Raw genomic sequence first — 13,437 nt, 5'->3', positions numbered from 1 at the left:
AAACACCCATTTTGCCAGAATCTCTGTGATCTAATAATGGTAGGCTACCAGAACTCAAGCCTTACATACCGCAGAGATTCTAAACCACCAAATCATCAAAATTGACCTTGCATCCCACATCATAACCTGTTTCTTATCACCTCTGCTCTTTTTCCTGTGATCAGTTGTACATGTTTATACTCATCTTTGATACTGTTTTTCCTCTACTGGCTTTGGCTTCCTTTCTCAGGAAGAGAAACTTATACTGTGTCCTTCCAGATGAAAAACCCCACAAACTCAGACCAGCTGCTTAAGTTACTAACTCATCCCCAGCCTTTTAGGACCAGCATTCCAGCTAGTTTTATCCTAGCCCTACAAACAGGAGAGAAAAATATTATTTCTGCTGGGAGACTGGGGATGTCTTATCTTTGAGGAATTTTGATCATGGAAAAATTATTTTCTTTTTCTTGAGCTGGTTTTTTTTTCACTCTCTGTATTGGCTCTAATTTTACCTGTTGGTCCCTGGTATAGAGGAGGTCTGACTCTTTCACCAAAGCCACCAAATCTTTGAGGGTGATAATCATGCCTTACCTGAAGCAAACGTTCTACAGCCTGACCTTGCCTAGGTGCTTCGGTTGTTTTTTAGTAACAGTTTTATCTGCTCACCTTCCATCTCTCAAAATTATACAAAAAGACAGGAAAAAGGGAGGAGAAAAGATAAGCAAGATAAAGGTTCAGCCCATGAACTCCAGTAGCCACTAATAGGAATTCCAGGAAGGAAGAACAGAAAACGGAGGAAGGAAAGTATGCCACAGATAGAGAAATATAAACGCATCCATGTCAAGGGGTCCACAAATGAGTGAAAAATGGCCCACATGAGATCCTAAAAACTACCAAGGAGAAGAGGCAGGTCACTGCAATAGAACGACACACTAGCATCAGATGTTTCATTTTCAAGACAACAAAACAAAGATTTCAGTGTTTTGAGGAAAATTACTATGAATCTAGGATTCTTCGGGCAAATATTCTCTGAAGGGTGAAGATTTAGAAAAATTATCTTTCACACCCCTTCTTGAAGGTGTTTGCCAGCACGATGAAGATGAAGCAGAAGAAAGAGGAAAATAGGTATTGTAAGAAATGGTGAAATCAGTGTGAAAACCAATGCAAAGAAAGCTCGAAAGACGCAGTTAATTGTTAAGCCCCAAGAAAAATGTCTTCAAGAGGACAGGAATTCCAGACAGTTAAGTAACAAGAATAATAAACTGGAAAATATTAGGTATATGGTAAAGAAGAAGTATATCTCACCACAAGAAAAAATAAATACAATAAAATTCCAAGAAAAATACACTTCTGTATTGGTGAAATGTGAGAAAACAGAATCCATGGGAAGCAGGAGGAGGGTCCTAGGAGGGCGTGGTGGTCACATCATCATAACTGTGGAGGAAACGTAACTGTAGTAGCCTTTCAGCTCTTCAGTGCGTTGTATTTACAGTGTGACAATAAGCACTTTTCACTGATTTTCAAGTTGCAGAATAAACATGGCGTAGTGCAAAAGATACAGTTAGGTTTACCAAGCTAAATGTAAATATCCATACTTACAATGCTAAAGTAAAGTTTTAGCTAATGTAAGTTGGGAGGCAGAGGGAAAAGGTAGAGATATTAGTGTCCTTATAACAGGCCATGCAAGAGAAACTTGAATTTGTTGGAATAAAAAAATACAGATTTAAGCATTATTTAAAGTTACAAAAGTACTCAGTAGAAGAACTAATGACATAGTATTATCAAAACCTCCAGACAGAGGAGAAGGGAAGGGTGATATAAGGAAGCTGTTCATCTTTTGTTACAAAGAATGAATAATGCCTAAACTCTATGAATCAGATATACAGTAGATAACATCCACGGTTGACAATTCAGTAAATACAAGTATAAACACGTTATTTAGCTGTATGGAGGCAGCCACTAAAAACAAGAGGCTGGACTGATAGTTGAAATCAGATTGTGTCTATAATATACTAAGATCTTTCTTGGCTTCACTTACTACAACTATCTTAGATTTACAAGGGTCACCTTGTCTATATATTTCTAACCATGCAGCATAATATTTGAATCTACAAAATTCTAAAGTTTTTCTTTATCATGCTATCTAGGTACAAAAAAAGCCAGACAGAATTCAGGAAGATATCCTTTCTGATAAAGATGAAAAAACAGGACTGTGGGATTCCATTAAAAGGTGATTACTAATGAATATTTTAACTATAGACCCATCAGGAGTCTAGTTTGTGGAAGCCCTGCAGATGGTAAATATTTAAGTCAAGCACAGGTCTTCTCTAGAAAGGATAAGACAAATACATAAATGTTACTGACGTAAGACAGGAAACTGGAGCTATAAGACAACTGAACATAAAGGGCTGTTCAAACCAGGGAAGGGAAGGTCTATATCCAGTTAGGAGGAACCTCAGAAAAGACTCTGGAGGAGTGTGTGGCTAAGATACGTTCTAAAGGATGGACAGGAGACAGAGTGAAGGAACCTGGTTACGTGAAGTCAAAAAGATTGCGTGTGTTTCTCAGGGAACAGGAAGTAGCCCAGGTTAGCTGGGATGTTGAATATAAGGGGGAATCTTTAAGTTAGGTTGGGACCCATATTAGTTAATCAGAAAAGGAATATTTTGGCTCACATATCTAAAGAGTCCAGGAGTAGAACTGACTTTGGGCATTCAGGTGATGTAGTCCAGAAACTCTTTCTCCAACGCCTAGTTCTATTATCTGTGCTTCCTTCATTTTCAGACAAACTTTTACAAGAAAGAGCTTGCCATCTATCTCCCATGGGAAGAAATTGCCTCTTTCCAGATAGTTACCAGCACAAGTTCCAAGTCTGACTCATTGGCCCAGCTGTTGCCTTGTATACCAGACTGAACTGATCCCTGTGACTTACTGACTAAGCTTGGGTCGTGTGGCTACCTCTAGAGCCAGCAAGAAGGCCCATCCTGCCTAAACCTCATAGAATGAAATTAGAGGAGGAATAGCTACTCACCCCCGACCTGCCCACAATACCAAGTTACTGTGGCTAGAAATGTAAAGGGCGTTAGGTGGGCAAACACAGACGTGGGCTGCTGTAGATCCACACTGTAGACAACTCTGAAAGTCCATTTTAGAGATTTGAATTTAATTTGAATTATGATAGAGAACTATTGATCATTTTTATCAAAGATAAGAAATAGAAACTTCAGGCCAAATAGCTTCGGCAACCTAAGCGGAAACACTCCCGTCATTTTGGATTTTGCCCAGTTTAGGCCTCCTTTTCTATAGCTGACTCCTTGTTTGATAGGAAGAATTGTGTTACTGTCCCAGTATGTGCATTGAACTGGTTACTGACCAAGAAAGGCTCGAACTCACTACTTTGAGAGGACTTCAGAGCAGGTTCGTTTGACGGGATAATGTAACAGGATCTGGGCAAGAGTATCTGTTCATGAGCTTCCATTAAAACCAAAGGTAGAGACAAGAAGGAGTAAAGATAACTGTTAGACTATGGCTTAGCCACTTACTACACAGCGAGGATACCAAAACAAAATGCTGCTTTGTTAGAGAGAAGGTAAGTTTGGGGGATGGTAACTCCTCCAGATGCATAAGCGTATGTTACAGTGTTTTCACTTTTTTATCTTAGTTTTAATCCTAACTTCAAGTGATTTTTTTTTTTTTCCTTCCTGAATCAACTGTGTATTTTTCTTATTTGGGGGATTACAATGAGAAAACATTGCAAGAATACATCTGCTATGACAATTCTTATTTGGCAAAATATATTCCATGTCAATTGTGAATTGTTTCGTTTTCTAAAATCAGTCATTTAAAATATCTGTGCGTATAAAAATGAGATTTCTAATAAAATAAAAATTTTCAATAGGAAAAAGAAGAAACGATACACTATGAATACCCCAAATAACATTCAGTCACTTTTATATATGAGGTGGGGCATATCAAAGGCTGGTCTGGGTCCAGAAAGGGGTGACAGTGACAGCTGGGCCCAGATGAAGCTGTGGCGATGTAAACCGCATCGTGAACGGACGTGGCTCCCCAGTGCTGTCTTACCCCTCCTGGAGACACGCCCAAGGCACAGAGGTCCCCGCAGCCTGTGGGGAGGCTGTCCCTGGCCAGAGGAGCTCTAAGCTGCGGGCGCCTCTTATAGCATCTTGTCCTGGGAAGGCACAGCCACAGCACTCAGGGGCCTCCCCTGTTAGCACAGACGGAAGCTCTGGTGTGCCACTGTTAACACTTGCACGTTCTGTTTCTTCGTTCACGATTGGCCTTCCTAAAGCCTCAGTATGTTGCATATGGCCGTAGAATGCCACAGTTCATCCTCTGCTCTTAAAACAACTTTTGTAACTCACAAAGATTCAAAGGTATTATCTCATTAACCTAGAGAAAATAGAATAGCATTCTATGTTGTCCAATTTTAAAAAATCATAAAACTTCAAGTTACACTGTCACATGTTTAAATAATTCATAATTTTTAGGATAAGTACTTGTTTACAGTATAATAACCATTCAGTTTGAAAAGCCTTCCTATTTTTCTTATCAAATTTAATATTTTATTTAGGTCTGTAAAGTTTGCAGATGTGTATTAAGAAAATGACAGTCACTTCTTTTTCATTCAAAGTTTCACAAGGAGCCTGCATAAAAAAGAAGACAATAAGGAAACAGACGTTCTAAACATTTTTTCAGTTGCTTCTGGCCATTTATATGAACGCTTTTTAAGGTAGGTATATTTTTTTATTTGATGTTTTGAAAAGTAATACATTTACATGGTCCAGAAAGAATTTTTAAAGTTTAAAAAAATAAAAGAAATTACAGTGGAAAAAGAAAAATCTCCCACCTCTGTTTCCTTGATACCCAGTTCCCTTTCCCACAGGAAACCAATGTTATTATTTTCATAGCCTGCCAAATATATGTATAGACAAGCCCAAATATGTATTTTTGCTTTTTTTAACTCCCTTTTCCCAAATAGTAACAAAGTACATAGTGCTTTTGCACCTTGCCTTTTTTATTTTTTTTTACCTAAAATTATGAGGGAAGTATATTTTCTAAATACAGTGAAATTCCATGTGTTTGATTTGAAATATTGTTATTTTTTAAGGTTAGAAAATGGACATATTTTGTAGTAAGATGTGTGAGGAAAAAAAAGAATATATAGTGAATTTTCCTTTCCTGGTGAAGAAATACCATGTTTTATAAAAAGGGGGAGGAGTCCGAGAGGAGGAGAGCAATGTTTATGAACCACAAAGGGCTACTTTTTAACTGCTTCTATAGAAGGGTCACAGAGAACGCCTCAAAAATGTTTGAATATGTGTTGATATTTTAAGATGTACTTTAGATACATCTGTATCTTCTCCAATCAGAGGTCTAGGATAGCAAAACAAGTGGCCTGTCCAGTGACTTTATCAAAACACGACATGTTGTTCAGCCCTTCAAGGTTTACACACCTGCTATTAGTGACACAATAACAGAGCCAAGATTAGACGCTAGTTTAACTAAACAAGACTGTTTCAGACTAGCTTCTTTCTCTTGTCAGCTGGACCAAACAAAAAGCAATCAATTTAGTCTATACCAGGTATATATATACACACATACTTACGTATATACAATATATGTGTATATATACATATATTCTTATACGTTACATACTTGCTGAGCAGCCATAATATTTGAAGATACGTCACTATTTCTCCATAATTCATAGTGAAAACTACCAACTAATATCTTTAAATATTTAAAAGCCTTAAGAGAAGTAGGATGAACCCCTATTAATGTTAATTTATTGAGTTTATTGTTGTTTTATGCAGAATTATGATGCTTTCTGTTTTACGGAACACCAAAACACCAGTGAAGTTCTGGTTTCTTAAAAATTATCTCTCACCAACATTTAAAGTAAGTACATTAATTTTTTTAATAGAGTAGTTAATATTTCAGAAGTATATTCCTGATATCATTGTAAGTTCACATAACATTTCTCTTTTCAGAATGAGTCTCTTGAAATGTATATTTACTCAAATTACTATATGTAATCAATTTAAAACCTTGATAATCAGTATTTTTTAATCTAGTTTAAGAAAAATTCTATGCAGCTTTTATTTAAAGAAGTGATTAAAAACACAGCAGGAGATGGTTTATGTTTAAGTAAACTCAAAATCAGGATTAGTGGGTTTTCATAACAATAAGTAAATAAAAGTTGGCAATGAAAAATATGTACAGATTGTTAATTAAAAGAATTAGATTCTGTCATATTTTGACAAAGAAAGGCAGGAACAGTAGAAAATATGAAAACTGCACCACAGAGAATAGTTTGATAGGACCAAGAAGAGTGGGGCTCTGGTATCACATGCGGTGCATCGGTTGGCGTGGTAATGTGGGCACTATAGGTAGTGTCTCCAGCAATTTGTATTTAGAAGTTTTTCGACGGCCAACATCTGTTACCCTTTACTCAGCCCTGCACTCTTGCCACAGAGTGTACCCCGTTTTTTCCTATTAATCAGATTCCAGGCAAGTTAGGGTCTCATTCAACAGCAGTTCAGAGAAATTTTCTTTCTAGACCAAAACCAGCTGTGAAAGCAGAAATACAAACAGGCAACCATGCTTTTATTCCTTGGTGTTGCCAGGCACATTGCTAAGTACTTTACCTACATTATTCAGTTGCTCTTCATAAAGTCCTGTTCCCAGAAAACCACGACTCAGAAGTTACGTAACTGGCCTGCACAGTTGGGAAGTATCCAGGACCACTCTTAAGTTTAGAAACCCACTAGAAGGACACACAGAACTCAGAAAAGCAATGATACTCACAATTACAGTTGATTACAGCAAAAGGATACAGATTAAAATCAGCAAAGCAAAGAGATGCATAGGGCAGAATCCAGGGGACACCAGACCGAGCTTCCAGTTGTCCTTTCCCCGTGGAGTCATGTGGACAGAGCTCATACCTCCCAGCAAAACTGTGACGGTACACATGGAGTGTTGCCAATTAGGGAAGCCCACTCAGACCTGCTGTCCAGAGTTTTTATTGGGAGTTGGGTACATAGACCCACCTGACGGCCACCATGACTGACCTTAGCATCTAGCCCCTCCAGAGCTTGAGCTGATATCTTGTGGCCCAAGGTCTCCATCATAAATCACATTGTTAGCACAGACTATCTGGTGTGGCCCTAGGTCCCCAGGTAAACACAGACGTTCTCATCAGGCAGGATATTCCAAGGTTAGCATTTACTTCCCAGGAGCGAAGGGCAAAGGTCCCAACCATTCTTTGAGCAGGATTTGTCCTTTATGGCACAGGCCTTAGATCAAATAGCTAATTAGTAGCTGAGATTTGAGCCCAAGTGTTCCGACCTCAAAGCCCAGGTGCTTAACACTTATGAAACAGCTCCTCTACCCTCCCCACCACCACCAAGAGTGCCGCCTCCTGTACGTACTTGTAAACCGAAAAAGAACCCATAAATATAGACAAGAAGTCTTACTAGTGTGTTACTAAACTTTTAACATGTGATGCAACACTGCATCGGGGGATTTAACTCTGCATACACTGAGACGATACAATGTGAAGATTCTCTTAACAGGAAGTTATATCATTCACTAGAAACGCAGTGCTATGTGTGGAAAAAAGCCTTGTTCTGCTGCGTGGCCAAAGGTGATACCATATCTGAAATAACATTTTCCTTCTTTTTGTAATTTGTTCTTTTTGCTCGAAATTTTTACCTTTTATATTTTTTTCAGGGAAATATAATGTGTACAAACGGTAAATGTGCAACTTTGATGAAGTTTTACAAATTTAAAACACCTGTGTAACCAGCAGCCAGACACGGAAACAGAAATTGCTAGTACCCTAGATCTTTTCCCTTCAATTTTAAAAGCATACCTCCTTTCTTCCTTCAGATCTTCGCTGAATTATACCTACTTTGGGAATAACCCTTTCCTGACTACACTGTGTAAAATGACAGTCCCTTCTGATCTTTCATTGTATTTCCCTTCCCCTTTTATTTTTCTCCATAGCACTATCTTCTATAGATACCTTACTAATTTCACTTATTTTATCTAAAATGTAAGCCTCACGAGAGCCATGATTTCTGTCTGTTTTGTTTCATTACTGGATCCCTAGGGCCTAGCATAGTGCCTGGCACATAGTGCATTCTCGGTGAACATATTTTAATACATATTCGTTGAATTAAAAAAAAGTTTTTCTAATTTATCCTAGTTTTTTTTTTTTTAAGTTTGAAATGAAAGCAGTGACTCCCAGTAACCGTTCTAGCCATAATTTCAACGTTTTGCCACTCACAGATAAAACCAATGCTTACAGTAAGGAACATACTTTAAATCTACATCGTTCTTACAAGAGCAGGGAGAAAATTAAACTAAGCATATAACCAGCAACTAGCTACAAGTGAGAATTGAGGAGATGAATGCAAATTCTACATTTGCTGACCCGTCTTTACCCACTCCTTTACCATCATCCCTCTCAATATTTGGGCTCTTGAGCCAAACTTAGCTAACAGTGTACATATTTAATTAGCTGCTCTGTTTTAAACAGAATAAGATACTCTAAGCCTATAAGACACTGAATCAAATATTCATGCCACAATAACTACCTTGTATTTTTAATCCTTGAATTAAATAGTCATAAATCTCAAACATGAAACTCATATGGAGAATATAGTTTATCAATTTACTACTAATTTTGTGGGTTTTGTACACCCTTTTCATCTTCCTATCTCTCTGACCAACCAGCATGTTGACATGTGCATAAAGTGTTTGATGCACAGGTGTTCCACGATCCAGAGGCTTTCCTTTCTATCATCAAGTTTTCTCAGGTCAAACATTAGTAGTAAAAGTAGAGGAACAATTATCTTATTTAATAAGCCTGCTAGTGTACCTATTTTTAATGCCTTTAAACTATAAAGTTTTATGTATACTTACTTCTTTATGTTTGTCAGCATTGTCATATTTCTGATTAATAGGTGTAAGTTGTAAAAGTACCGTTCAGACATTTTACCGATTCACTTGTAACAACTTGTAAACTCTAACCTTTAAAATGTTAATTTTTTCTCCAAAACAAAAACTGCTTTCTGTTCCTTGAACATAGTCTTTGATTTGTGTGTGTGTTTTAGGAGGTGATCCCTCACATGGCTGAGGAGTATGGATTCCAATATGAACTAGTCCAGTACAGGTGGCCCCGGTGGCTTCATCAACAGACGGAAAAACAAAGGATTATTTGGGGTTATAAGATTCTTTTCCTTGATGTCCTTTTTCCTCTTGCGGTGGACAAAATCATTTTTGTTGATGCTGACCAGGTAATAAGATTAACTATTGTTTTTAAGAGTACTTAAGACTTTTTTACACTTCTGAGTATAGGGATGCAATTTATGTTGTTGCTTCTTATTACTGTCTTTGTTGCCACGCTATGTAAACATAAGACATAATTTTGACATATAAGCAAAGTATCTTTTTTTTAAAAAAAAGTCAGCATTCCAGGGGAAAATCAAAGGTGTTGCCAGAAGTACCATTTATTCCTTAGGACGAGGCAGTTTCTTCCTCTGAAGTAGTAGTTTTTTGTTTTGGGGGGGGGGGGGTTTGGTAATTAAAAATAAAAGAAATACTTATATTAGTCATAATAAAAGTAGCTATGTGAGTTCCTATGGATATGAGCTGAAATTTGTTTCAAGTGAACTATTTCTTCTTGCTGGAAAAGTTAGCAATTACACACACTCTCCTCTCATTCTTCCACCTTCGGCCACATTCTTTGGCAATTAGCCAATAACCAAATCCCATCATTCTGCCACTTAAAGAAAAGAGTCCTGAATTTGGCCAGAAAAAATTATGATCCTCAGCTTTCAAAATTTATATATCCAGAAGTTTTTATGACTTTTCCCCTTTTCTCCTTGCATGCCTTTGTAATCACTAATGGTAAAGAATATTTTTAAAATACACATAATTTCTCTTAAAAATTTAAAAAAATACACAGAATTTCTAAGAATGATAATATGTAAATATAAATATTACATAAATCAAATGCACAAGTTAGTATTTTTATTTAGGACCAAAAGTATATTTTCAAACCCTACTTTATAATTTACTAGTATTCTAAATTCTGTTACTTTTGTATTATTTTTCAAATGGATAAATATGAATCGTTATAATTAAAAACTAAGAAAATAGGCAAAAGTGTAATGAAGTAAGCATTTCCAAACATACTGTCTAACATAAAATTTATTTTTCCTATTTTCCCCCAATATATACAATAATATTTTTCCAGCAGGCTAGAGTCTATTAAAAAATGAAACATACTAACATTATGACATTGAAGCCACTGAGAATAATTAAGAGATTTTTCTTTATGATTCAAACTAATATTTGCCAATATATAATAATGGAGATACATCATAGAAATCATTTTGAAGTATTACTCTATACCTTGAGAAGTTAAGAGCTATGTACTTGTATATTTAATTCCTTACCAAAATATATTTTGTTCAAAATACCTTGATTACAAATCAAAACCACAGTGAGATATCACCTCACACCTGTCAGAATGGCCATCATCAAAAAGAACACAAATAACAAACGTTGCCAGGGATGTGGAGGAAGGGGAGCCCTCCAGCACTGTTGGTGGGAGCGTCAACTGGTGCAGCCGCTGTGGGAGACAGTAGGGAGGCTCCTCAAAAAGCTAAAAATAGAACTAGCATGTGACCCAGCAATTCCAGTCCTGGGTATATATCCGAAAGAAACAAAAACACTAATTCAAAAACATACACGCACCCCAGTGTTCATAGCAGCATTATTTACAGTTACCAAGATATGGAAGCAACCCAAGTGTCCATCCGCAGATGAATGGATAAAGAAGATGTGAGGTGTGTGTGTATGTGTATAATGGAATACTACTCAGCCTAAAAAATAAAAGAAGAAAAAGAAAAAGAATAAAATGTTGCCATTTGGAGCAACATGGATGGACTTGGAGGGCATTATGCTAAGTGAAACAAGTCAGACAGAGAAAGACAAACACTGTATGATATCACTTATACGTGGCATCTAAAAAATACAACAAACTAGTGAATAAAACAAAAAAGAGGCAGACTCGTAGACAACAAACTGGTGGTTACCACTGGGAAGAGGGAAGGAGGGAGGGGCAATATAAGGGTAGGAGATTAAGAGATACAAACTATGAGGAATAAAATAAGCTACAAGGATATACTGTACAACACGAGGAATATAGCCAATATTTTATAATAGCTATAAATGGAGTATAACCTTTAAAATTGTGAGTCACTATATTGTACACCTGTAATATATACTACAGGTGTATATCAAGTGTACTTTAATTTAGAAAAGAATATTAAAAAATACCTTGATTAAAAATGATGTAACAAGCTATTCTTATTAATGAGTAAGACCACTGTCATACAGACTAGGTATGTAAATTTTAGGCTTCTTTTAATCTGTAAGGGCAAAAGGAAAAAATAGAAATTTGGTAAACTGGTGCTACATGACAGAACTGTGGGGAAAACTCAGTTCTCTGTCTTTCTACAACAAGGTGATGATGATTTGAGATTCATATTACAGGGGCTTCTATTATTTTATAGTCTTCATCAGAGAAAGTATTCTAATTATTTAGGTTGTGAGACATGACCTAAAAGAACTCCGAGATTTTGATCTGGGTGGAGCTCCTTATGGGTATACTCCCTTCTGTGATAGCCGCACGGAAATGGATGGATATCGTTTCTGGAAGACGGGATACTGGGCATCACATCTTTTAAGAAGGAAATACCATATCAGGTAAGAAGAGTTATACTCTTACCTTTGAGTGAATAAATAACTTGTTGAATTACAACACTCAGTTTTCTTGGAAAATATACAATAATGGCAGCCCATTATCTAGTGCTTATTATATGCCAGTCACTCTTACAAGACTTTACATATATTAACTCATAAAATCTCTGTGACAACCTTTTGAGATATTGCTGTCATCTCTATTTTATAGATGTGGAAACCGAGGCATACAGCATTTGTGTACCTTGCCCAGGCTTATGCTGCTAGTACATAGCTGAGCCCGGAGTTAAACCCAAGTAGTATGGCTCAGCTGTATGTTCCTAACTACTACAGAAGATTTCACCTTGGTTTGTCGCATAACAAAATGAAGGTTATCTTCAAAGCTGTTACTGTTTTGTAGGCCCATGAGTTTCAGGAGATCTTGGAAAAACTTAAGGTGACCTTAAGAGGATGTGGATCCTAACAGCGTCATATCAAACTTCAAACTCCTTGGAAACAGTGTTAGACATCAGGAGCAAATTATGAAAGGATTCATTATTATTAGACCCAAGGATATCTAACGTTAGTGCCAACAGTGTAGACGATCACAACGTAGGCTCTCAAGGAGTCTTCGTTTCTTGCAGTGCCTTATACGTGGTGGATCTCAAGAAGTTCAGGAGAATCGCAGCAGGTGACAGGCTCCGGGGCCAGTACCAAACTCTCAGTCAAGATCCAAACAGCCTTTCAAACCTAGATCAGGTAAGTAAAATATTCATGGAATAATTTTCAATACATAGACAGACTGTTCTATCTCCCTGTTTATAGATGTCAAAATCTTGTATTTTTAGCCTCTTTCTTCCCTTTATGCAATTTTGTATTAGCTATCTTGACTTAACATATTTTTTCACTTCAAGCCTAACATTTTCAGAATAGCGTTTGATCTTCACCTTTCCATGCTTAAACCTCTTCTTTCCACTATGTGCCCTATCTCACTTTGTTACCCTAAATTTTTCTTACTTGTGTCCATCATCATTTAAACATGTCTGTCTCCCTCCCTCCCTCCCTTTCTCCCATTTCTCTTTCTCTGTGATTTTTAAGATAAACTCCCTTCATCCTGTGCCCTCCCTGACTACTGCCTTACATTTTGTTTTTCTTCACAAATACTTTTTTTCTCAAATCCCATTATTTCCTCATTATTGTATCCTGCTCATTTCCTCATTTTAGCAATTTAAACAGAAGAAAAAGACCCTGTAGCCTCTTTATTATTATTCCTCTTTCCAGTGACTAAAGAATATAGGTTCTGGATTTCCCTGGTGGCACAGGGGTTAAGAATCCGCCTGCCAATGCAGGAGACACAGGGTCGGATCCCTGGTCCAGGAAGATCCCACATGCCACGGAGCAACTAAGCCCGTGCACCACAACTACTGAGCCTGCGCTCTAGAGCCCGCGAGCCACAACTATTGAAGCCTGCTTGCATAGAGCCCGTGCTCCACAACAAGAGAAGCCACCGCAATGAGAAGCCCGTGTACCACAACGAAGAGTAGCCCCCGCTCTCTGCAACTAGAGAAAGCTCGCACGCAGCAACGAAGACCCAACGCAGCCAAAAATAAATAAGTAAATTAAGAATATAGGCTCTTACTAGAACCTTACATGTTTGTTAATTCAGGAAGTACCTGTTGAATA

At 37.3% G+C, this 13,437-nt stretch overlaps 1 protein-coding gene across 1 annotated transcript in view; it reads left to right on the top strand.

Annotated features, from left to right (window-relative positions):
• Positions 1-13,437, top strand: part of UGGT2 (UDP-glucose glycoprotein glucosyltransferase 2) — a 163,637-nt gene that overhangs the window by 136,364 nt on the left and 13,836 nt on the right. The window contains exons 31-36 of the mRNA XM_065895938.1: positions 2,127-2,209; positions 4,631-4,729; positions 5,814-5,898; positions 9,120-9,302; positions 11,621-11,781; positions 12,399-12,513. Coding sequence (XP_065752010.1) covers positions 2,127-2,209; positions 4,631-4,729; positions 5,814-5,898; positions 9,120-9,302; positions 11,621-11,781; positions 12,399-12,513 — 726 coding nt within the window. The remainder of the gene's footprint in view (positions 1-2,126; positions 2,210-4,630; positions 4,730-5,813; positions 5,899-9,119; positions 9,303-11,620; positions 11,782-12,398; positions 12,514-13,437) is intronic.

Source organism: Phocoena phocoena, chromosome 18 (assembly GCF_963924675.1).
Source record: "Phocoena phocoena chromosome 18, mPhoPho1.1, whole genome shotgun sequence".
NCBI lineage: Eukaryota > Metazoa > Chordata > Mammalia > Artiodactyla > Phocoenidae > Phocoena > Phocoena phocoena.
This window is presented reverse-complemented; position numbering and strand designations above follow the sequence as displayed.